The 25469-nt window shown below is 42.9% G+C and overlaps 1 protein-coding gene across 13 annotated transcripts in view; it reads right to left on the reverse strand.

The window, feature by feature from the left end:
- The window catches only part of syne1b (spectrin repeat containing, nuclear envelope 1b), a 137606-nt gene that overhangs the window by 12047 nt on the left and 100090 nt on the right, over positions 1-25469 (reverse strand). For 9 of the 13 annotated variants that reach the window (XM_036954559.1, XM_036954555.1, XM_036954548.1 and 6 more), the window contains 20 exons: positions 25263-25445; positions 24881-25027; positions 24302-24456; positions 23870-24017; positions 23092-23186; positions 20648-20882; positions 20049-20243; positions 19702-19827; positions 12174-12329; positions 11284-11442; positions 10907-11073; positions 9141-9303; positions 8560-8747; positions 5850-6000; positions 5401-5583; positions 5059-5196; positions 4426-4617; positions 3855-4206; positions 3589-3657; positions 2519-2661 (listed from right to left, as the gene is read on the reverse strand). In XM_036954559.1, the coding sequence (XP_036810454.1) occupies positions 2519-2661; positions 3589-3657; positions 3855-4206; positions 4426-4617; positions 5059-5196; positions 5401-5583; positions 5850-6000; positions 8560-8747; positions 9141-9303; positions 10907-11073; positions 11284-11442; positions 12174-12329; positions 19702-19827; positions 20049-20243; positions 20648-20882; positions 23092-23186; positions 23870-24017; positions 24302-24456; positions 24881-25027; positions 25263-25445 (3345 nt within the window). Of the gene's footprint in view, positions 1-2518; positions 2662-3588; positions 3658-3854; positions 4207-4425; positions 4618-5058; positions 5197-5400; positions 5584-5849; positions 6001-8559; positions 8748-9140; positions 9304-10906; positions 11074-11283; positions 11443-11585; positions 11705-12173; positions 12330-19701; positions 19828-20048; positions 20244-20647; positions 20883-23091; positions 23187-23869; positions 24018-24301; positions 24457-24880; positions 25028-25262; positions 25446-25469 lie in introns of those variants that run through there. The other 4 variants (XM_036954553.1, XM_036954560.1, XM_036954557.1 and 1 more) reach the window with 3 other exon arrangements.

Here is a 25469-nt window from a genome sequence, read left to right on the forward strand (position 1 = left end):
CTTACACAGTCTGGAGGTGTGTTGGGTCAATGTCCTGTTGAAAAAGAAATGATAGTCCCACTGATCGCAAACCAGATGGGATGGCGTATCGCTGCAGAATGCTGTGGTAGCCATGCTGGTTAAGTGTGCCTTGAATTCTAAATAAATCACGAGTTTCATCAGCAAAGCACCCCCACATCATCACACCTCCTCCATTCTTCACGGTGGGAACTACACATGTGGTTGGAACCAAAAATCTCAAGTTTGGACTCATCAGACCAAAGGACAGATTTCCACCGGTTTAATGTCCATTCCTCGTGTTTCTTGGCCAAAGCAAGTATTTCTTCTTATGTGTGTCCTTTAGTAAACTCATCAAAAAAAGAAATGTCCTCTCACTGTCAACTGCGTTTACTTTCAGCAAACTTAACATGTGTAAATATTTGTATGAACATAACAAGATTCAACAACTGAGACATAAACTTAAAAGTTACACAGACATGTGACTAACAGAAATTGAATAATGTGTCCCTGAACAAAGGGGGAGGGGGGGCAAAATCAAAAGTAAACAATCAGTGCATTAAGTACTGCAGTGCATCTCCTCCTTATGGACTGCACCAGATTTGCCAGTTCTTGCTGTGTGATGTTACCCCACTCTTCCACCAAGGCACCTCCAAGTTCCCGGACATTACTGGTTGGAATGGCCCTAGCCCTCACCCTCCGATCCAAAAGGTCTCAGACGTGCTCAATGGGATTGAGATCCGGGCTCTTTGCTGGCCATGGCAGAACACTGACATTTTTGTCTTGCAGGAAATCACGCACAGAACGAGCAGTATGGCTGGTGGAATTGTCATGCTGGAGGGTCATGTCAGGATGAGCCTGCAGGAAGGGTACCACATTGAGGGACGAGGATGTCTTCCCTGTAACGCACAGTGTTGAGATTGCATGCAATGCGATGCTGTGACACACCGCCCCAGACCATGAGGGACCGTCCACCTCCAAATCCATCCCGCTCCAGAGTACAGGCCTCGGTGTAACGCTCATTTATTCGACAATAAACGCGAATCCGACCATGACCCCTGGTGAGACAAAACTGAAACTCGTCAGTGAAAAGCACTTTTTGCCAGTCCTGTCTTGTCTAGCGACAGTGGGTTTGTGCCCATAGGCGACGTGGTTGTCGGTGATGTCTGGTGAGGACCTGCCTTACAACAGGACTACAAGCCCTCAGTCCAGCCTCTCTCAGCCTATTGCAGATAGTCTGAGCACTGATGGAGGGATTGTGCATTCCTGGTGTAACTCGGGCAGTTGTTGCCATCCTGTACATGTCCCGCAGGTATGATGTTCGGATGTACCGATCCTGTGCAGGTGTTGTTACACGTGGTCTGCCACTGCGAGAACGATCAGCTGTCCGTCCTGTCTCCCTGTAGCACTGTCTTAGGCGTCTCACTGAACGGACATTGCAATTTATTGCCCGGGCCACATCTGCAGTCCTCATGCCTCCTTGCAGCATGCTTAAGGCATGTTCATGCAGATGAGCAGGGACCCTGGGCATCTTTCTTTTGGTGTTTTTCAGAATCAGTAGAAAAGCCTCTTTAGTGTCCATGAAGGCCAAATTAACACAATCTCCTATGAATAGTTGATGTTGAGATGTGTCTGTTACTTGAACTATGTGAAGCATTTATTTGGGCTGCAATTTCTGAGGATGGTAACTCTAATGAACGTATCCTCTGCTGCATTAGTAACTCTGGGTCTTCCTTTCCTGTGGCGGTCCTCATTATAGCCAGTTTCATCACAGCACTTGATGGTTTTTGCGACTGCACTTGAAGAAACTTTCAAAGTTCTTGACATTTTCCGTATTGACTGACCTTCATGTCTTAAAGTAATGATGGACTGTCGTTTCTCTTTGCTTATTTGAGCTGTTCTTGCCATAATATGGATTTGGTCTTTTACCAAGTAGGGCTGTCTTCTGTATAACCCCCCCCACCCCCACCCCGCGACCTTGGCACAACATAACTGACTGTCAAAAATGCAATGAGAAGGAAAGAAATTCCACAAATGAACTTTTAACAAGGCATACCTGTTAAATAAAATGCATTCCTGGTGACTACCCCATGAAGCTTGTTGAGAGAATGCCAAGAGTGTGCAAAGCTGTCATCAAGGCAATGGGTGGCTACTTTGAAGAATCTCAAAATATAAAATATATTTTGATTTGTTTAACACTTTTTTGGTTACTACATGATTCCATATGTGTTATTTCATAGTTGTGATGTCTTCACCATTATTCTACAATTAAGAAAATAGTAAAAATAAAGAAAAACCCTGGATTGAGTAAGGTGTGTCCAAACGTTTGGCTGGAACTGTAACTCACAGAACGGTGATAAGGGTCTCTTATCAGACATACCGATAACATTCATGGAATAGTTTAAATCGTAACTTCATGTTTACAAACCCTGAGAGCCAAATTGGCTGCAGAATACTTAGGTGTCTAGTCTAGTGAATGAGACCAGTATATTAACCAGTGAATGAGACCAGCGGTACTCACATATCCCATGTATGAAGCGTCCAGCTCGGGGCCAGTCGGGGTGCGGCTGCGGATTATGTTCTCTGTCTGTTGCAGGTGGAACCGGCTTGTGTCCAGAACCTTGTCCAACTGTAGTATGTGAGTCTCCAGGGTACCTCCCTCTCCTGAGGATGGGAAGATGAGATGGAATACAGTTAGATAAAGGCTTTGATTTTATGTTCACGGGCCGGTTTCTTAGACCTAGATTAAGCCTACTCCTGTTGGATTTAAAAGCACGTTCAATGTAGATTATTCAGGAGTTTTTAATTTTTTAAATTTTATTTAAGCTTTATTTAACTAGGCAGGTCGGTTAAGAACAAATTCTTATTTACAATGACGGCCAAACCCGGACGACGCTGGGCCAACTGTGTGCCGACCTATGGGACTCCCAATCACGACCGGATGTGATACAGCCTGGATTCGTTTAAAGGAACATTCCACCGAAAATCTAGTTTTCAAGATATGTAACTTTCAAAATACATGAAAATAATATGAAAGTTACATATCTTGAAATCTTGATTGGTGACAAGCAAAACATTTTGGGACTATGTCAACAATGGATTAATGAAACAAATACCAAAATGTTGTTTTTGGGTGGAGTTTTCCTTTAATCTGTCTTAATCTGTGCCCGAAAAACCGTCCCTAAATGTTTTCTTCAAACAGACTTAGAAATCCATCCAAAACATTGTAAGATATCATAACACTCACTGATATCATCAGTGAGTGTTATCCATTCAGTGGTAAATTAGAAGACAAGGGACAAAGGACATTTGTAACACAAAAAACAACAACATCTCCCCAACAGTGCACAACAACATGCACCTTTTGAAACACACAGGATGCCAACCACAAATTAGCTTGAGGTTAGCTACAGTAGCCTATGTGCTGCAAAATGTAATAGAAAAAAATACAAATCGTTAGGAAGTGGTGCTGTTGGTTAACAGTAATTGCTGTTATGCTTCAGTGTGCGAGTAAGAAAACCAAACCAAACTACTAGCAGGCAGTAAGTAGGCTGTTAGTGTTATTTTTCCACACTACGGCATCTTGCCTACCATCCAAGGACCTCAGGGTTTGTTCAGTTAGTTTAACAAAGGCCTCAGGGCTCTCTGGGATCACTACATCTGGAAGAAACATATACATACACACATTTCTTACAATTAACAGGGCTGAATATGAGTGTGCTTTAACAGCCACAACACTGTATCTCTCCACTGTGATGTCTCCACTCTCTCTGAGATCGAGGCTATCTTAAGTTGTGAGGGGTGTGTTATCCTTAGTATCTGACAGTACGGGTGTGAGGGGTGTAGACTAGACTGACCTGACAGAGCAGAGGCAGAAGTTGATCCCTGGTAGCTCCCCTCATCTCCGTGCTCCCCCTGCTCAGACGCCAGGCCCAGGGCCCTGCTGGCGCTCTCCAGCCCCCGGCTCAGGTCGTAATCGTGGTCCCACTCCAGGGGGATGGAGTCCACACTGGCTGGGGTGTCCCTGCCCGAGCGCTCAGCTCCAGTCCGCAGAGGGGCAGCCAGGGAAGCAGAGTGGCTTAGGGAGGGTAGAGGGGACATCAGGCAGTCTCCCAGACGCTCACTCCAGGGAATGCTGGACAGGTCCCCAGGTTCGTCTAGTTCAAACTCCCGGTCCGAGAATGACACGTCGTACTCGTCACCTGTTAGCTGGAGGAAGAGGAGTGGGAGATACACTTATGAGACAGTCAACAAAGACAACGACAGGTTCCAGGAATCAAAACATGGCATCATTTGGTAAAATGACCACAGGAGAGAATGTGCTCAACTCTATCCTCTTTTTTTTTACTATGAAAGGGTGCTAGAAGCCAAGTCACCCAACATTAAAATCGAACCAAGGGGGCCAGTAGATGTCATCCCTAGGCTTACCGGTAGGCGTATGAGCTTCTTGTAGTAGCGCTCCACACGTCCGAACACCTCCTGGCAGTATCTCTGCAGCTCTTCCAGCTCCTCCTCTATAACAGCGGCATCCAGAGGCTCACTCTTCTCTAGCAGCACCTCACCCTGGTGGAAGATGTGCTCAATCTTCCCAGTGGTCAGAGAGATTTCCTGCTGGAACGCCTGGTAGACAATCAATCAATCAATCAATCAAATGTACTTCATTTTACATCAGAGGTTGTCAAAAAGTGGAAGAGAAGCAGAGACCAACCAGGTAAGGTTGAGTTCACAACCACCAGGTGTGAAACTTATTAGCAAAAATTATGACTTGCTCTCCTGAGTGGCGTAGCGGTCTAAGGCACTGATTCTCAGTGCTAGAGGCGTCACTACAGACACTGGTTTGATTCCAGGCTGTATCACAACCGGCCGTGATTGTGAGTTCCATAGGGCGGCGCACAATTGGCCCAGCGTCGTCCGGGTTAGGTTTTGGCCGGAGTAGGCCGTCATTGTAAATAAGAATTTGTTCTTAACAGACTTGTCTAGTTAAATAAAGTTTAATAAAAAAATGACCAGTAGCATGTACCTGGGCAGCCCCAAGGTGTGAGGTATTGTGGGCATTCTTACCCTGAGCTGTTTGATCTTGGCCTGGATATCACACTCTGAGAAGTGCTCTATGTTGGTGAGCTGCAGGTCCATCTCCGTGAGCCACACCAGGATGCTGTCTCTGGCCGTCTCAAACTCCTCACGCTGACTGATAAAGTGCTGAAGAAATCATGAAGGGATGCTTTAGGATACACGTTTCTCTCAGATTTTTTTTCTTCTACCAATGAATTGCAATTTTGGGCAGACACTCCTCATGATTTCTTTCTGTGAGCACTTTGGATATTTAGGAGCGTAGAATTGGACTATATACAAGACTTTATGTTGTGTTACAGTTGTTCAACAAGGATGGACGCGACTCTGTACCTTGAGTCTGCGGAGGATGGAGGCCACCCTCTTCTGCAGGTTGTCCCAGCGCTGGTTCCCGTCGTGGGCCATCTCCCGGAGGCGACAGGAGGAGTCGGTGCGGTTCTCCCTGGCCAGACGGCGGTACTGCTTATTGATCAGCTCCAGCTGGGTCAGACTCTCATGGACCTGACGTTGGAATGCCTACAGCACAACATATAATTCAAATATATATATTAATCAACCCACACATTTAGTATTGATCAAGGAAATGTTGATTAATCATGCAGTTGACAATTTAGTTGATCAATTGATCATTTAGTATCAATCAGAGACAAGTTAGTCCATCCATGAGTTTTGTCTAGATATGTACTGTAGAGGTACTGTCTTCTGAATATGAGATACATGGGGAGAGAATATAGTGGTTTACAGCATATCAAATAAGGTGGTGTGTAATAGCTGTACTGTACCTCAAACTTCTTTAGTTCTTCCTTGGCCACAGTGTAGAGCACGCCTGAAGAGTTGGGCAGAGCAGCAGTCTTCTCTGAGGTCACAAGCCACTCCTCAAAACGTGCAAAGTCCTCTAAGAACTTCTGCCACAAACGCCATGTCTCTTCAATCCTTAGAAATGAAAACGATATGGACTATTTTAAGTTATGGTGACAGCCTACATCATAAGCGTTCAAATAGACTAACCAACCCTAGAGTTACATCAACGCACTTTGCTTGATGATACTCTTGAAATAAAATAAAAATGGCACTACTGTAGAAACAACTGCGACAACTGTATCTAAAAGTAGTAGCCCTTTCCTGCAGTCAAATGAGCAAATCACCCTCTAGTGACCTCAGGGGTGGAATGCTATTCATATTTTTCATATTTAATAAACATTTGTACATTTATATGTGAAACAGTTTGAACATACCTACTCATTAAAGGATTTTTCTTTATTTGTAACTATTTTCTACATTGTAGAATAATAGTGAAGACATCAGAACAATGAAATAACACATATGGAATGATGTACTACCCAAAAAAGTGTTAAACAAATCAAAATATATTTTAGAAATATATTTCATATCTTCAAAGTAGCCACCCTTTGCCTTGATGCCAGCTTTGCTCACACTTGGCATTCTCCTCATGAGGTAGTCACCAGGAATGCATTTCAATTAACAGGTGTGCCTTGTTAAAAGTTAATTTGTGGAATTTCTTTCCTTCTTAATGCATTTGAGCCAATCAGTTGTGTTGTGACAAGGTATCCAAATCCATATTATGGCAAGAACAGCTCAAATAAGCAAAGAGAAACGACAGTCCATCATTACTTGAAGTCAGTCAATACGGAAAATATCAAGAACTTTGAAAGTTTCTTAAATTGCAGTTGCAAAAACCATCAAGCGCTATGATGAAACTGGCTCTCATGAGGACCGTCACAGGAAAGAAAGACCCAGAGTTACCTCTGCTGCAGAGGATAAGTTCAGTAGAGTTACCAGCCTCAGAAACTGAGTTCAAGTAAGAGACACATCTCCACATCAACTGTTCAGAGGAGACTGCGTGAATCAGGCCTTCATCGGTCAAATTGCTGTAAAGAAACCACTACTAAAGAACACCTATAAGAAAAGAGACTTGCTTGGGCCAACAAACACGAGCAATGGACATTAGACCGGTGGAAATCTGTCCTTTGGTCTGATGAGTCCAAATTTGAGATTTTTGATTCCAACCGCCGTGTCTTTGTGAGACGCAGAGTAGGTGAAAGGATGATTTCCGCATGTGTAGTTCACACAGTCAAGCATGGAGGAGGAAGTGTGATGGTGTGGGGGTGCTTTGCTGGTGACAATGTCTGTGATTTATTTAGAATTCAAGGCACACGTAGCCAGCATTGCTACCACAGCATTCTGCAGCGACACGCCATCCCATCTGGTTTGCGCTTCGTGGAACTATAATTTGTTTTTCAACAGGACAATGACACAACACACACCCTGGCTGTGTAAGGGCTATTTGACCAAGAAGGAGAGTGATGGAGTGCTGCATCAGATGATCCGGCCTCCACAATCACCCGACAGCAACCCATTTCAGATGGTTTGGGATGAGTTGTACCGCAGAGTGAAGGAAAAGCAGCCAACAAATGCTGATCATATGTGGGAACTCCTTCAAGACTGTTGGAAAAGCATTCCAGGTGAAGCTGGTTGAGAGAATGCCAACAGTGTGCAAAGCTGTCATCAAGGCAAAGGGTGGCTACTTTGAAGAATCTCCAAAGTGCAAACCATTGAGTGGCTGCTGCCAACACACTGACTCAACTCCAGCCACTTTAATAATGGGAATTGATGGGAAATGATGTCAAATATATCACTAGCCACTTTAAACAATGCTACCTAATATAATGTTTACATACCCTACATTATTCATCTCATATGTATATGTATATACTGTACTCTATATCATCTACTGCATCTTTATGTAATACATGTATCACTAGCCACTTTAACTATGCCACTTTGTTTACATACTCATCTCATATGTATATACTGCACTCAATACCATCTACTGTATCTTGCCAATGCCGCTATGTACCATCACTCATTCATATATCTTTATGTACATATTCTTTATCCCCTTACACTTGTGTCTCTAAGGTAGTAGTTTTGGAATTGTTAGCTAGATTACTTGTTGGTTATTACTGCATTGTCGGAACTAGAAGCACAAATAACATTTGATTTGATTTGATTTGACTGATTCTTGACACACTGCTCACTTAACCTGGAAGCCAGCTGCACCAATGTGTCAGAGGAAACACTGTCCAACTTGCAACCGGGGTCAGCTTGCAGGCACCCGGCCCGCCACAAGGAGTCCCTAGAGCGCGATGGGACAAGGAAATCCCGGCTGGCTAAATGTCCCCTAACCTGGACAACGCTGGGCCAATTGTGCGCCGCCTCATCGGTCTCCCGGTCACGTCCGGCTGTGACACAGCCTGGGATCGAACATGGGCCTGTAGTGACGCTTGTCACTACAGACCCAGTGACACTTGGAAGGCCCTGTGTATTATTTTTTTAAGCCCATAACCATGTGTGTGAGGTGTGTACTTTTGTTTCAAAGTAGATCTGTTTAAGACTACCAAGAAAACACACTGTGCGACCCTGATTTAGCCCACTGCAGTAAAAGGTTAAGTTCAACTGTGTAGGTCTTACTTGAGCCTTCTCTCCATGGACAAGGCACAGATGCTCCTCCATCGGCGGTCCAGGCTGCGAGTGGCCTGCTGGATAGATTCACACTCTGTGTCCGTGGCACAAGCGTCACAGTCGTGCAACAGCACCTCACACAGGTTCAACACAGACGCCACACCCGTACTGTGCTTCTCTATGTCACGCTGAAGCTCCTGGATAGATGGAGAGAAAGATGGAAGGATGTTATGGTACGCTATGTTAGAGAAAGAGGGTGGGATCTTTTCAGAACCAAGAAACCTGCTAAGATTTTTCAATAAGCCCTTCTCTATTGTATTGTCTGTAAGCCTGTCTGCTAGGAACTAAAAAGGATCTATAAAATATCAACATAAGCAACCATCATTGATTATGTACAGTATCTATATTAATAGCTATACCAATCAGTGTAAACTGCAGTGTGTCTTCAAAGTACTCACAGCCCACTGATGCGGTAGCCTGGTGGTGCCAGATCTGTTAATGCCATCTTGCCAACTGCTATGACAACGACTACAGGAGTCTACAAGACAGCACAAACAGATCTGGGACCACCAAGCTGACGGGATATTTACCTGCTGCAGGTCCAGCTTCCTCTGTATCTCCTGGGAATCACAGGTATCATAGACGATGGGTCTGGATAGCTCAGTCTCTATGTGGGCCAGCCAGGACCGCAGACTACTCATGTTCTTATCCAGCTGCTGCACTGCCACCAGAGTCTCCCTCAGCTTCTTCACTCTATAGCAACCGGATACATGATGCTTGTTTTAGAAAAACATACATACCACAGCAGATTCCTAGTAAAGAAGCACCTAAAAACAATTAACACAGTTATTAAACCACTTCTTTCCACTCATTGTTTTTATTTTATTCAAGCTATATTGTACTAGGAAGTCCCATTGTGGTCAAATTGTGATAAGTACAGTACTGTACACTGGGCCAGCCAGAGAGTTTCTGAAAGTCAAGAAGGCTGCATCAAAGCAAATATTAACGCCAATGGCGTGTGTAATCAAATGTGTGTATATTCCTAACCCACAGCAGTATAGCATATCCATGTACTTCCTATCCCACACACCCGGCCATAGTATATACAGTGCATTCGGAAAGTATTCAGACCACTTCCCTTTTTTACACATTTTATTTTATTCTAAAATTGATTAAATAGAACATTTTCCTCATCAATCTACACACAATACCACATAACGACAAAGCGAAAACAGAAATACCTTATTTACATAAGTATTCGGACCCTTTGCTATGAGACTCTGTCTGCAGCATTCAAGGTCCCCAAGAACACAGTGGCCTCCATCATTCTTAAATGGAAGAAGTTTGGAACCACCAAGACTCTTTCTAGAGCTGGCCGCCTGGCAAAACTGAGCAATCAGGGGAGAAGGGCCTTGGTCAGGGAGGTGACCATGAACCCAATGGTCTCTCTGACAGCGCTCCAGAGTTTCTCTGTGGAGATGGGAGAACCTTCCAGAAGGACAACCATCTCTGTAACACTCCACCAATCAGGCCTTTATGGTAGAGTGGCCAGACAGAAGCCACTCCTTAGTAAAAGGCACATGACAAACCGCTTGGAGTTTGCAAAAAGGTACCTAAATGACTAAACAAGATTCTCTGGCTTGATGAAACCAAGATTGAACTCTTTGGCCTAAATGCCAAGCGTCACGTTTGGAGGAAACCTGACACCATCCCTAGGGTGAAGCATAGTGGTGGCAGCATCATGCTGTGGGGATGTTTTTCAGCAGCAGGGACTAGGAGACTAGTCAGGATCGAGGGAAAGATGAATGGAGAAAAGATCCTTGATGAAAACCTGCTCCAGAGCGCTCAGGACCTCAGACTGGGGCAAAGGTTCAACTTCCAACAGGACAACAACCCTAAGCACACAGCCAAGACAACGCAGGAGTGGCTTTAGGACAAGTCCCTGAATGTCTTTCAGTGGCCCAGCCAGAGCCTGGACTTAAACCCGATCGAACATCTCTGGAGAGACTTGAAAATAGCTGTGCAGCGACGCTCCCCATCCAACCTGACAGAGCTTGAGGATCTGCAGAGAAGAATGGAAGAAACTACCCAAATACAGGTGCGCCAAGCTTATAGCGTCATACCCAAGAAGACTCAAGGCTGTAATCACTGCCAATGGTGCTTCAACAATGTTCTGAGTAAAGGGTCTGAATACTTATGTAAATGTAATATACGTTTTTTTATTTTTCAGAAATTTGCTAACATTTCTAATAACCTGTTTTTGCTTTGTCATTAATCCATGTTAGAATAAGGCTGTAACGTAAAAAAATGTGGAAAAAGTCAAGTGGTCTGAATACTTTCCGAATGCACTCCTTACCTGGCCCCGATGAGGTCCAGCAGGTGTTGCCAGCGCTCGCCCACCTTGCTGAGCTTGTGTTCTATCTCAGAGGCCTTGGTCTCGTGGCTGGCCCTGGCCAGGCGCTCACCCATCTTGTGCAGCTGCAGCTTGTTCTCCTTAGCCACCGCTATCTCCTCCTGGTAGTCCTGGGAGAGGGAGTAAAAACCGTCATCAGACCATGTAAAAGGGAGAATAGTGTAACAGTTTGGACTAAAACATTATTCAAAGAGGAATCAACTTCTACAAGCATTTCTCATTGAAGCAATTCAGAGTAGAGAAGACCATTTCAATGGGATATTTGTCTAATTAATCAAACACGAATGAAAAGACAAGGTCTGGTATCGGTTGGTGTTTACCTTGCGTAGCTTCTCGATCATCTCCTCAATGCTGATGTCTCCATTCTGGGACACCTTGCTCTCCATGTCGGTAAGCCAGTCACACAGCTCCTTGTTCTTCTCGTTAAACACGGCCCACTCATTCAGCTTCTCACTCACCTGCTTCTGCCGAAGGGATAGCTATGGAGAGAGAGAGAGAGACAGCAAGACAGATACACAGGTGTTGTAAATACATATGCTCATTTGAAATTAATTCACCATGGTAAGGATAATAGCTAGTTGCACAGAGAAATGAAAATGTTTATATAAAAAAAGAAACATACACAACAAGCAGTACTAGGCAATATCCATAGACTTAGCAGAACATTAATGAAGAGGTAGCAGTGATGTAGAGGTGTTACCTAATGTAATGCATCTAACGCTAGCACTGTGTGACTTCCTGTCACTATGTGGTCTATATTCACATACAACACCGGATGTAGTTTGAAGGGGAAACATCCTGTACTGTTTTGCATTAAAGTTCTCTCTATCTCAAGTCTAGTTACACTAAACACTACGCTTCCAGCTTTATGAAATCACCAGAGATATGTTTCACAAAGGCGATAAAGAATACTGCAGAACCACTATTCAATCATATTGACCATAGTCTGCTGCAGATCTTTCTGCACGAGTCGGCAATCAGTGCAAGCCTGCAAGTTTCAACCCTGTTCCCATAACTATGCGTACGTAGTGCGGCTATGGCCTATCGTGGAGCTTCAGCACCACCATTTGGCACCACGTGATTACAACTTAAAATGACAGCTCTAGTCTCTCTTGCTGGACTGATGACACACCTATTGAGTCAGAAACACAGAGGCCGTGGGAAGAGACTGCTTCTCCTCACAGCAACATATTCAACAGCCATACAGTACCTGGTGACAGATCTCCTCCCACTGGCGGTGCAGAAGCTCTATACGTTCCTGTAGAACAGACAGGTCCTCAGCACTGATGTAGCTAGACAGGGACTCCCTCAGCACCGTCAGGTGGGCTAGGTCTTCTGTCCAGCCGTCAAACGTGTTCTCCAAGTCCTGGTCACAGGAGAGAGAACGTTAACATCTGCTTTAAGCAGCCAAGACTATGTTTTTTAAAGACATCACGGGTCAATTTGAAATGGCACCGTATGCCATACATGGTGCACTCCATTTGTGTACCATTTAGGACACAGCCCACCTACAGATCATTTCTCTGGACATTATGTGAGCCTGCCTGTATTCAGTGTTGAACATAGTATAATAATTGTAAGGTCGTTCCACGAAAAGAGTGCCTTTGATATTTTAAGTAGACATTTTGCACCAATATTGCATTTTAAAAGCCTGTTGCGATAAATGAAGTGCCCTTTAATATAGACCACATGGAGACTTAAAATAAATCAGATTTTTTTTATATGAATAAAGATTTTTTTTAAAGATATTTTATTAGGATCCCCATTTAGCTGTTGCAAAAGCAGCAGCTACTCTTCCTGGGGTCCACACAAAACATGAAACATCATACAGAATGACATAATACAGAACATCATTAGACAAGAACAGCTCAAGGACAGAACTACATACATTTTAAAAAAGGCACACGTAGCCTACATATCAATGCATATACACACATTATCTAGGTCAAAGAGGGGAGAGGGGTTGTGCCACGAGGTGTTGCTTTATCTGTTTTTTGAAACCAGGTTTGCTGTTTATTTGAGCAATATGAGATGGAAGGAAGTTCCAAGTTCCATCTTTATAATAGTGTAAAGTGGCATGTGAAGGTATTCACCCCCCTTGGCATTTTTCCTATTTTGTTGCCTTACAACCTGGAATTAAAATAGATTTTGGGGGAGTTTGTATCACTTGATTTACACAACATGCCTACCACTTTGAAGATTCGAAATGTGTTTTATTGTGAAACAAACAAGAAATAAGACAAAAAACAGACAACTTGAGCGTGCATAACTATTCACCCCCTCAAAGTCAATATTTTGTACATCCACCTTTCGCAGCAATTACAGCTGCAAATCTCTTGGGGTGTCTCTATAAGCTTGGCACATCTATCCACATTCTTCAAGGCAAAACAGTTCCAGCTCCTTCAAGTTGGATAGGTTCCGCTGGTGTACAGCAATCTGTCATTCGACAGATTCTCAATTGGATTGAGGTCTGGGCTTTGACTAGGCTATTCCAAGACATTTAAACATTTCCCCTTAAACCACTAGAGTGTTGCATTAGCAGTATTAGGGTCATTGTCCTGCTGGAAGGCGAACCTCCGTCTCTGTCTCAAATTTCAGGAAGACTGAAACAGGTTTCTTTATTGACAGATACTCCAATCTCCGCTGTGGAGTTTGCAACTCCTTCAGGGTTATCTTTGGTCTCTTTGTTGCCTCTCTGATTAATACCTTCCTTGCCTGGTCCGTGAGTTTTGGTGAGCGGCCCTCTCTTGGCAGGTTTGTTATGATGCCATATTGTTTACATTTTTTAATAATGGATTTAATGGTGCTCCGTGGGATGTTCAAAGTTTCAGATATTTTTTTATAACCCAACCCTGATCTGTGCTTCTCCACAACTTTGTCCCTGACATGTTTGGAGAGCTCCTTGGTCATCATGGTGCCGCTTGCTTGGTGGTGCCCCTTGCTTAGTGGTGTTGCAGACTCTGGGGCCTTTCATAAAATGTGTATATATACTGAGATCATGTGTCAGATCATGTGACACTTAGATTGCACCCAGGTGGACTTAATTTAACTAATAATGTGACTTCTGAAGGTATTTGGTTGCACCAGATCTTATTTAGGGGCTTCATAGCAAAGGGGGTGAATACATATGCACGCACCACTTTCCAGGTTTTCATTTTTTATAATTTTTTAAAAACAAGTTATTTTTTTCATTTCACTTCACCAATTTGGACTATTTTGTGTATGTCCATTACATGAAATCCAAATAAAAATCTATTTAAATTACAGGTTGTAATGCAACAAAATAGGAAAAATGCCAAGGGGATTGTCACACCCTGACCATAGTTTGCTTTGTATGTTCTATGTTTTGTTTGGTCAGGGTGTGATCTGAGTGGGCATTCTATGTTGGATGTCTTGTTTGTCTGTTTCTGTGTTTGGGCCTGATATGGTTCTCAATCAGAGGCAGGTGTTAGTCATTGTCTCTGATTGGGAGCCATATTTAGGTAGCCTGTTTTGTGTTGGGTTTTGTGGGTGATTGTTCCTGTCTTTGTGTTTGTTACACCATATAGGGCTGTTTTCGGTTTGTCACGGTTTTTTTGGGGTAGTATATTGTTCTATTTTCATCTTTATTAAAGATGTATCACAATAACCACGCTGTGTTTTGGTCTGCCTCTCTTCAACAGAAGAATCCTGTTACAGGGATGAATACTGTTGCAAGGCACTGTATGTTTTCTTGAATTTGTTTGGGATTTGGGGACTGTGAAAAGACACCTGGTGGCATAAGTGTGTGTGTCAGAGCTGTGTGTAAGTTGACTTTGCAAACAATTTGGGATTTTCAACACATGAATGTTTCTTATAAAAAGAAGTGATGCAGTCAGTCTCTCCTCAACTCTTAGCCAAGAAGAGACTGGCATGCACAGTATTTATATCAGCCCTTTGATTACGATTAAGAGCAAACCGTGCTGCTCTGTCCTGGGCCAGCTGCAGCTTAACATGTCCCTCCATGCACCCTCTGAGACATTTAGGAAGATTTTAACCCACTTAATCCCAAAAGGTCTCCATTGTAAAGCCCTAGTTATTTTGTTGCTTTGACAGTCATTTATGAAGATTATTATTTAGTTTGTGATAAGTGATTAATTTACGTCAGTCCCTCATTTTTAAGGTCAACCCTGTTACGTAAACTGAACTCTCATTTTAATATGGTGAAACTATTCCTTTATAAATATTTATCAAAAAGAAGCAATGAACATCTTGTCAAATCATAGTGTAAAAGCAGGTGCGCTGGTTCTACTCTTTTTGGCAATTTTGGGGTGGAAAACTGAACCAGTTCGAGCATTACACGTCAACCCTGTTTCCAGTGGCGACCCGTCATTCAGGGCATGAGCCCCACATTTTTTGTGGGTTACCTATTTTGCATGTTATTTTGCCATTAATAAGTGTCACATATCAGTTTGCAAACAAAGTAAGAAAAAAAAGACAAATCATTGAGTTAATAAAGCCTCCATACAAACATGGGCTCCTTTTTCCTTTCTTGAAAAAGGCAGCTCCAAATGCTGGTGTTTCAGCCTAGCTCAGTGCTTTCTGTGGTGGTGGGGCAGCCAGTGGAAAATACGGAGAGTAGGGGTTGGTAATGTTCTCTTGTTGTGCTGTGATTGTCTCGTGTCCTGTCACTCATGGGGACACTACGTCACTGCCAAATCTAATAGTAGAGCTCAAAAATTCAAGCACTTCCAAACCACTCATTGACTGTAGACTTGATTCATGATGATGACTGCTAGCTAAGATTTTGAAAGTATGATGTTGACATAATCAGTCCAATCAAAGCAACTGTAGATATAACGTGACTTAACATAATTTTATCTGTGGCCAATGACCTTGAGCCTTTTTGGATGGGCACTTCTAATGTAACTATGCTGCCATAGTTACATTAGAAGTGCCCATCCAAAAATCCAGAATCCAGAATTTCAATCCAGACTTTGATGATAAAATTTGCCCGTGCCACCTTCCTGTTCAAGTGAGCACAGCACAACAAGGTGAGTAATAAAATGTATTGTATGCTGCTGGATAAATAATGTTATATGCCAGAGAGATTTTATACTGTAGCTAAGAAAGTAATACTAAGTGTATGTTGTGTAGTAAGCTGTTAGTAGCCCATGTGCCTCACCCTAATAATTTGGTCTATTTTCCCCTCTTAATTTCGCCTACTGTTCTGACTTGGTGGTACAAATGTAGCCTATAACCTATTTTAGAGAAATGTAATCATCGAACATTGTAAGAGTTTATTGTCTGCTTATATGACCCCTTTATTTATCCTACGGTTCTGACTTGGTGTACTGGGAGAACACTGTAAGAACGGCCCATGTTCTGAATTCTGTTTCTGTATACTTCAAAAGTGCTGAACAAATAGTTATATTGACTACGTCCGTCCTAGCTTGCTCATTAATGTCTTGATCAAAATAACGGATTGCCTCTTATCTACTTGTTGTCCCCTTATGCCATAGTTTGTACATCTCAATTGTCAGTAGAAACCACATTTGTTTAACCAGGTCAGCCATATCAGCTATGTTTTTTTAAAAGGCAGTAAATGAGGCTGAATGAACTGTTTCGCTGCCAGACAAGGCTCCGCTGATAGCCAGGTGGAGCAGTGGTAAGGTGTTGGGACAGCTTCATGTAGGCCCTAACATTTTGTGGGCACTGTTTGTCACCGTTATAGTGCAATTAATATATTATTTAGTGTTGTGGCTTTGCTGGCATGCATCCCCCTAATTTTGGGGGGTTTGCCCCACCAAGATGTACATGCTAAAATCGCCACTGCCTGTTACCCATAGATAGACAGGCTAGAAATGTTTTAACAATAAAAATGTTTTTGTGAAGATTGCATTCAATTGCCATTTCCTGTTGCACAACAACAAGCTTCCATTCCTCTGGTCAAAAGGGGATTTATGTTTGTCAATCGTCAACCCTGTTACTTTATTTGGCACTTACTAAAGTCATTTTTTATGAAGTTGAACATACAGTATGCTCTTTATGACAGAATGTAAAAATATATTTTTAAATTAGGACGATAAACTTCTCAAAAGACACCGAATATTTGGAACAACCCAGTAATACAATCAATTTCCTGATTACCTGGATCATGAACAGCAATGCCATGTAATGACCTGGCTATTATGTTCATCACATCCTTAGTGAGTCAGTACTGCAGACCAGTTCCCGGCATTGGTGTGGAGAATGTTGGAGAAATGTTGTAATTAGATCAGACCCATAAAGGTGCCAAGTAAGTTTGTCTATTTTCTCTCTGCTACCGCACGGCAAGCGGTACTGGAGCGCCAAGTCTAAATCCAAGAGGCTTCTAAAACAGCTTCTACCCCCAAGCCATAAGACTCCTGAACATCTAGCCAAATGGCTACCCAGACTATTTGCATTGCCCCCCTCTCCACTTCTTTACACCACTGCTACTCTCTGTTGTCATCTATGCATAGTCACTTTAATAACTCTTCCTACATGTACATGCTACCTCAACTAACCGGTGCCCCCGCATATTGACTCTATATCGGTACCACCCTGTATATAGTCTCGCTATTGTTATTTTACTGCTGCTCTTTAATTATTTGTTACTTTTATCTCTTATTCTTTCTGTATTTCTTTGAAACTGCATTGTTGGTTAGGGGCTAGTAAGTAAGCATTTCACTGTAAGGTCTACCTACACCTGTTGTATTCGGGGCATGTGACTAATAAAATGTTATTAGATTCTAATTACATCAGTTAAATATACAGTGCCTTGCGAAAGTATTCGGCCCCCTTGAACTTTGGGACCTTTTGCCACATTTCAGGCTTCAAACATAAAGATATAAAACTGTATTTTTTTGTGAAGAATCAACAACAAGTGGGACACAATCATGAAGTGGAACGACATTTATTGGATATTTCAAACTTTTTTAACAAATCAAAAACTGAAAAATTGGGCGTGCAAAATTATTCAGCCCCCTTAAGTTAATACTTTGTAGCGCCACCTTTTGCTGCGATTACAGCTGTAAGTCGCTTGGGGTATGTCTCTATCAGTTTTGCACATCGAGAGACTGACATTTTTTCCCATTCCTCCTTGCAAAACAGCTCGAGCTCAGTGAGGTTGGATGGAGAGCATTTGTGAACAGCAGTTTTCAGTTCTTTCCACAGATTCTCGATTGGATTCAGGTCTGGACTTTGACTTGGCCATTCTAACACCTGGATATGTTTATTTTTGAACCATTCCATTGTAGATTTTGCTTTATGTTTTGGATCATTGTCTTGTTGGAAGACAAATCTCCGTCCCAGTCTCAGGTCTTTTGCAGACTCCATCAGGTTTTCTTCCAGAATGGTCCTGTATTTGGCTCCATCCATCTTCCCATCAATTTTAACCATCTTCCCTGTCCCTGCTGAAGAAAAGCAGGCCCAAACCATGATGCTCGCACCACCATGTTTGACAGTGGGGATGGTGTGTTCAGCTGTGTTGCTTTTACGCCAAACATAGCGTTTTGCATTGTTGCCAAAAAGTTCAATTTTGGTTTCATCTGACCAGAGCACCTTCTTCCACATGTTTGGTGTGTCTCCCAGGTGGCTTGTGGCAAACTTTAAACAACACTTTTTATGGATATCTTTAAGAAATGGCTTTCTTCTTGCCACTCTTCCATAAAGGCCAGATTTGTGCAATATACGACTGCTTGTTGTCCTATGGACAGAGTCTCCCACCTCAGCTGTAGATCTCTGCAGTTCATCCAGAGTGATCATGGGCCTCTTGGCTGCATCTCTGATCAGTCTTCTCCTTGTATGAGCTGAAAGTTTAGAGGGACGGCCAGGTCTTGGTAGATTTGCAGTGGTCTGATACTCCTTCCATTTCAATATTATCGCTTGCACAGTGCTCCTTGGGATGTTTAAAGCTTGGGAAATCTTTTTGTATCCAAATCCGGCTTTAAACTTCTTCACAACAGTATCTCGGACCTGCCTGGTGTGTTCCTTGTTCTTCATGATGCTCTCTGCACTTTTAACGGACCTCTGAGACTATCACAGTGCAGGTGCATTTATACGGAGACTTGATTACACACAGGTGGATTGTATTTATCATCATTAGTCATTTAGGTCAACATTGGATCATTCAGAGATCCTCACTGAACTTCTGGAGAGAGTTTGCTGCACTGAAAGTAAAGGGGCTGAATAATTTTGCACGCCCAATTTTTCAGTTTTTGATTTGTTAAAAAAGTTTGAAATATCCAATAAATGTCGTTCCACTTCATGATTGTGTCCCACTTGTTGTTGATTCTTCACAAAAAAAATACAGTTTTATATCTTTATGTTTGAAGCCTGAAATGTGGCAAAAGGTCCCAAAGTTCAAGGGGGCCGAATACTTTCGCAAGGCACTGTACCTCCAAAACAAGGTGTTCTAAAGCCTCTAAGGTCATTATTTCCAAGAATAAAACCCACTGTCCAATGAGAGTTTATCTGAACATAACTGTCCAGAGAAATGTGAGGACAATGTCTAAAGGTCCAATACCCAAGACGAACATTCAAAATATGCGTGAAGGAAACATCTGTGAAATCATATCACCTACACGGGATTGAAAAAGCTGTCTGTTATTGTACTGTGCTGGTTCACATACCCCTTACTTTTAAAGATGCTGTACTTCTCTAACTATCACACAAGATTCTCAAACCTATCAAATCAAAGCACACAGGTGATATGTGGTTTTAGTACACCTCTCCAAGGGCCCCGGGCCTAAGCTTACCTTGCAGCGCATCTGTTCAGCCTGCAGGTCCTCGTGGTGATCAGGGAGGGGCTGAGAGAGCTGCCGTTTAAACGCCCTCAGCTTCTCCAGAGAACCCTCTATGCCTCTCTCACATCTCTCCCAGTCCTGTGGACAACAAGCATATCCACACAAAGTGTCAGTACTTAAACATCCTCTGTTAACATCGTAGTATAAAATATGTCCTCAATCAATCAATCATTCAGGACAATAAGAATGCCTATAATTGCAGTTGAAGTGAATAATCTCCTTGCAGTTAAAAGGTAAACCTCCAAAAAGGTCAAGTTAAAGGTACTGTGTGTTAAATGTTACAGTTGGGTGCAGTGTACCTTTATCAGGTTGGCCAGCTCTCTCCTCTGTTCCTCCAGGCAGATGTTGGCGTGTCTCCAGCGGTCCTGGATGCCTGTGAGCTCTCCCTGCAGAGACACCTCCACCCTGCTGTCTGCAGACAGGAGAAGCTGCTTCCCAGCCTCCACCGTCAGGATGTAGCTGCCCTGCTGCCGCTGTAGGACCTTCTCTTTCAGCTGGAGGAACACAGAGACACAGGACAGTTAGACCGTAACCCTGACCCTAACCCTCCACTTATAGGATGTAGCCACTACAGAACCTTGATGCCACTACAGAACCTTGATGCCTGACCCTTACCCTAACTCTAACCCTTACCAATGGCTCTATGGTGATAGCAAACAATAAAGGTGATAGATGTCAGCCCTGCCTTGTTCTTTGGGAATAAGTACAATACTGTTATCCATGAAATACGTCTCCATCTCCAAAGCCATATTTTTGCAGGGTGAAAAAAGCTAGTCCCATTCAGCACAGTCATATTGATGAGAATGAGTTGTGGTATAAATAGTCACACGTTTTAATATTACCAAGAAGCAGGTAGCTAGGGTCATGAGGTCATCAAAGTGAGTTGAGCCTACAGTACCTGAACTGCGTCCAGCATGGATCTGGCCTGCTGCAGGGGTACGGGCGCCCCAACCTGTAGGGCCTCGGCAGGGTGTGAAACCTCCCCCAGCCATTTCCTCAGCTTCTCCGCCATCTCCCTGTAGCGCTGCCACTGGCGGACTAGGCTGTCGATGATACCCCGCCTCTGTTGGGTGCGACGCACCACACCCTGCCACTGGTTACTCAGCAGTGCCAACTTCAGGTTGAATTCATCCCTGCGTGAGACAGAGGACATTTACAGTAAGATAAGGAAAGATTAGATGGATATACCGTAGAGGAGTCATACAAATCTGACAAAAATGACCATGTTTCTACCAAGGCACTCATCTATAGCTTTGTGAATGATAAGAGACAAGTGTACGTCAAGTTAAGTCAAGTTTATTTAAAGTGCATGATATGGGTATCATGATACAGTTGAAGTCGGAAGTTTACATACACTTAGTCATTAAAGTCATTAGAGTCACTAAAACTCGTTTTTCAACCACTCCACAAATTTCGTGTTAACAAACTATAGTTTTGGCAAGACGGTTAAGACATCTACTTTGTGCATGACACAAACAATTGTTTACAGACAGATTTTACAGACAACAATTGTTTACAGACAGATTATTTAACTTATAATTCACTGTATCACAATTCCAGTGGGTCAGAAGTTTACATACACTAAGTTGACTGTGCCTTTAAACAGCTTGGAAAATTCCAGAAAATTATGTCATGGCTTTAGAAGCTTCTGATAGTCTAATTGACATAATTTGAGTCAATTGGAGGTGTACCTGTGAATGTATTTCAAGGCCTACCTTCAAATTCAGTGCCTCTTTGCTTGACATCATGGGAAAATCAAAAGAAATCAGCCAAGACCTCAGAAAAGAAATGTAGACCCCCACAAGTCTGGTATATCCTTGGGAGCAATTTCCAAACGCCTCAAGGCACCACGTTCATCTGTACAAACAATAGTACGCAAATATAAACACCATGGACCACGCAGCCGTCATACCGCTCAGGAAAGAGACGCATTCTGTCTCCTAGAGATGAACGTACTTTGGTGCGAAAAGTGCAAATCAATCCCAGATCAACGTCAAAGGACCTTGTGATGATGCACAGGTACAAAAGTATCTATATCCACAGTAAAGCAAGTCCTATATCAACATTGCTCTAAACCGTCCATAAAAAAAGCCAGACTATGGATTGCAACTGCACATGGTGACAAAGATCGTACTTTTTGGAGAAATGTCCTCTGGTCTGATGAAACAAAAATAGAACTGTTTGGCCATAATGACCATCGTTATGTTTGGAGGAAAAAGGGGGAGGCTTGCAAGCCGAAGAACACGATCCCAACCGTGAAGCACTGGGGTGGCAGCATCATGTTGTGGGGGTGCTTTGCTGCAGGAGGGTCTGATGCACTTCACAAAATAGATGGCTCATGAGGATGGAAAATTATGTGGATATATTGAAGCAACATCTCAAGACATCAGTCAGGAAGTTAAAGCTTGGTCACAAATGGACAATGACCCCAAGCATACTTCCAAAGTTGTGGCTTAAGGACAACAAAATCAAGGTATTGGAGTGGCCATCACAAAGCCCTGACCTCAATCCCATAGAACATTTTTGTGGGCAGAACTGAAAAAGCGTGTGCGAGCAATGAGGCCTACAAACCTGACTCAGTTACACCAGCTCTGTGTAACGTTCTGACCTTAGTTCCTTTATTATGTCTGTGTGTTAGTTCGGTCAGGGCGTGAGTTGGGGTGGGTAGTGTATGTTCTTTTTTCTATGTTGTATTTCTGTGTTTGGCCTGGTATGGTTCTCAATCAGAGGCAGCTGTCGATCGTTGTCTCTGATTGAGAATCATACTTAGGTAGCCTGTTTTCCCCATTTTGGTTGTGGGTGATTATTTTCTGTGTCTGTATTTTCCACATGGAACTGTTTCGTTTTCATTTTGTGTAGTGTTCAGTTTTGATTACAAATATGACGAACACTTACCACGCTGCGTATTGGTCTGATCCTTCCTACTCCTCCTCAGAAGAGGAGGACGAAAACCGTTACACTCTGTCAGGAGGAATGGGCCAAAATTCACCCAACGTATTGTGGGAAGCTTGTGGAATGCTACCCCAAACGTTTCACCCAAGTTAAACGATTTAAAGGCAATGCTACCAAATACGTATTGAGTGTTGGTAAACTTCTGACCCACTGGGAATGTGATGAAAGAAATAAAATATGAAATAAATCATTCTCTCTACTATTATTCTGACATTCCACATTCTTAAAATAAAGTGGTGATCCTAACTGACATAAGACAGGGAATTTTTACTAGGATTAAATGTCAGGAATTGTGAATAAATAAATGTATTTGGCTAAGGTGTATGTAAACTTCCGACTTCAACTGTATGTGTATCAACACACTTTACATACTTTTGCAGTGTACTGTACCTGTCATCCACCTGTCCCTGCTCCAGCATCCTCTGGCCATCACTGATTATGGAGTGAAGGATCTGCTGACGACTGAACATCTCAGCTTGGAATAGCTGCGAAGAAAACATTCAGATCTGGTTAAGGAGAAGTATATCTTTAATTCTGTGAATAACACTTGTATCGTTTATCAATGTTTATTATGAGTATTTCTGTAAATTGATGTGGCTCTGTGCAAATTCACGGGATGTTTTGGAGGCAAAGCCAAATGGAAACTGAGGTTTTTGGATATAAATATGAACTTGATCGAACAAAACATACATGTATTGTGTAACATGTTCTCCCGGGAGTGTCATCTGATGAAGAATATCAAAGGTTAGTGATGAATTTTCTCTCTATTTCAGCTTTTTGTGACTCCTTTCTTTGGATGGAAAATCACTGTATGCTTTCTGTGACTAGTTGCTGACCTAACATAATGATAAGTTCTGCTTTCGCCGAAAAGCTTTTTTGAAATCGGACACTGGTTGGATTAACAAGAATCCCGCTAGCGGAACCCCGTTCCTAGACAGGTTAACTGCATCTTAGAAAGCGACATTGCAGTAATTATTGCACTATAGCAGTCCTGATGACTCTATGGAATCCAGACGTCCCAAATCCCAGCATGCAAAGCTGGATGAAATGATGTCATCACAACCAGAACTGTTTCAGAACTAGTTGTAATATGGATTGAAGTCACTATAACAAGTTTTTCCAGCTGGGTTCACTACTAGGTTCTATTCCAGCAGGACTCCTCCAGTACCTCGTGTGCTCTCTGTTGCTCCATCAGACTCTGGTAGTTCCCAGATATCCCCACGGCTAGCTTCTCCTCCGTCTGTACCAGGAACTCCATCCACGTCTCACACTTCTCCAGGAACGTCTGCTGCTGCAGCAGGAACGACTGCAGTTTACTGAGGAGAGACAAAGAACCAATAATATCAGACCCAAAAACCTTCAGTCAATGAAATAATTATGGGCCCGATAACAGTTTAGATAAGTGGCCACAACTCAAGACTTTCTCTTAAATCATTTATTGACGTAGATGGGAGACGTGCGAAAATTCTAGTTGAGCACACATATCTCAAGTCAGAATTAAGTGCCCAATGTCATTTAATATTTCACGAATTTACCTTAATCTCTTTGAAAAAACGTCAGTCTTTGAAATTATTTCATGAACTTCGGTTTTCAACCTTACCTGAATCTCTCGGTGGTTTGGGCATTGGCTGAGGACCAGCTCCGGTTAAGGTTCTGCATGCGTTTGATCTCGGTGTCGTTAAGAGGAAGCCGATAGCCCAGCTCATTCAGACGTTCCAGGTCAGGGGCCATGCTACTGAATCTCAGAATCTTTCTCTGCAGGGGGAACAAGAGCAACTAGTAGTGAGTTTCAGTGAAATTAACTCCTCAGGACAATGGCTTTTTCTAATGGTCTAATAAACTGTTGGTAGAGCATGGCACGTGTAACGCCACGGTAGTGGGTTTGATTCCCGGGACCACCCATACATAAAATGAATGCATGCATGACTAAGTCGCTTTGGATAGAAGTGTCTGCTAAAAGGCATATATTGTCTAAGAATTGTTTCCTTTCCTTTATCGATATAATCTAAAATAAAGGACCATGTAAAAGACCAGCCTAATGAGCATCCATATTGTTTTCACCTGTCAAGTCTTCTCCAATGAGCGTACACGAGGAGAAGAAAGGAGCAAAGGATTGAGTTTTTGACCTTTTTTTATAGTTGGATCACAGGCATATAGCTTAATCACGGTGCTGACTTACCTTGAGTTCCTCCATGCGGTCCTGGATGATGGACAGGTCAGAAGAACCGTTGGGATCTTGAACCTTCAGAGCCTCCTCGGCCTCCACCATCCAGCGCCCCAACGAATCCAGCTGCTCACTGAAGGTCTCATAGTCCTGGACTCCCATCTGGAGGAGGGATTGGAGGACAAGAGATGTATTTATTTATACATGCAAAATTCATCCAGGTGAGTCCCATTGAAATGTAAATACATTTTTTCAAGGCCAAGAGGAATGAACCAATGGCTATTGAAGCAACTGAAAATTACATTATTTGGAAGATCTCAGCATGAGGTTACACTAACTTCTGAACGTGGTAAAAGCTTGTCTTGTTGGGTAAATCTGGTCCCATATTCCCCTGTACCTGTAGTGTAATGAGCTGCCTGCTGAGCGCCTGCTCCACGGTGGCCAGGCGCTGGGTTAGAGAGAGGTGGTCTGACTGGACGGCGGACGCTGCAGAAGTGTCCACCTGTTGCTTCAGCTGATCTCCCAGCTCCTGGAGAACCTGTAGAGATGCCTGCACTGGAACCTGAGCCCGCAGCAACTCCTGGAGAGACACCACCATACACCA

This window comes from Oncorhynchus mykiss, chromosome 19 (assembly GCF_013265735.2).
Source record: "Oncorhynchus mykiss isolate Arlee chromosome 19, USDA_OmykA_1.1, whole genome shotgun sequence".
NCBI classification, from domain to species: domain Eukaryota; kingdom Metazoa; phylum Chordata; class Actinopteri; order Salmoniformes; family Salmonidae; genus Oncorhynchus; species Oncorhynchus mykiss.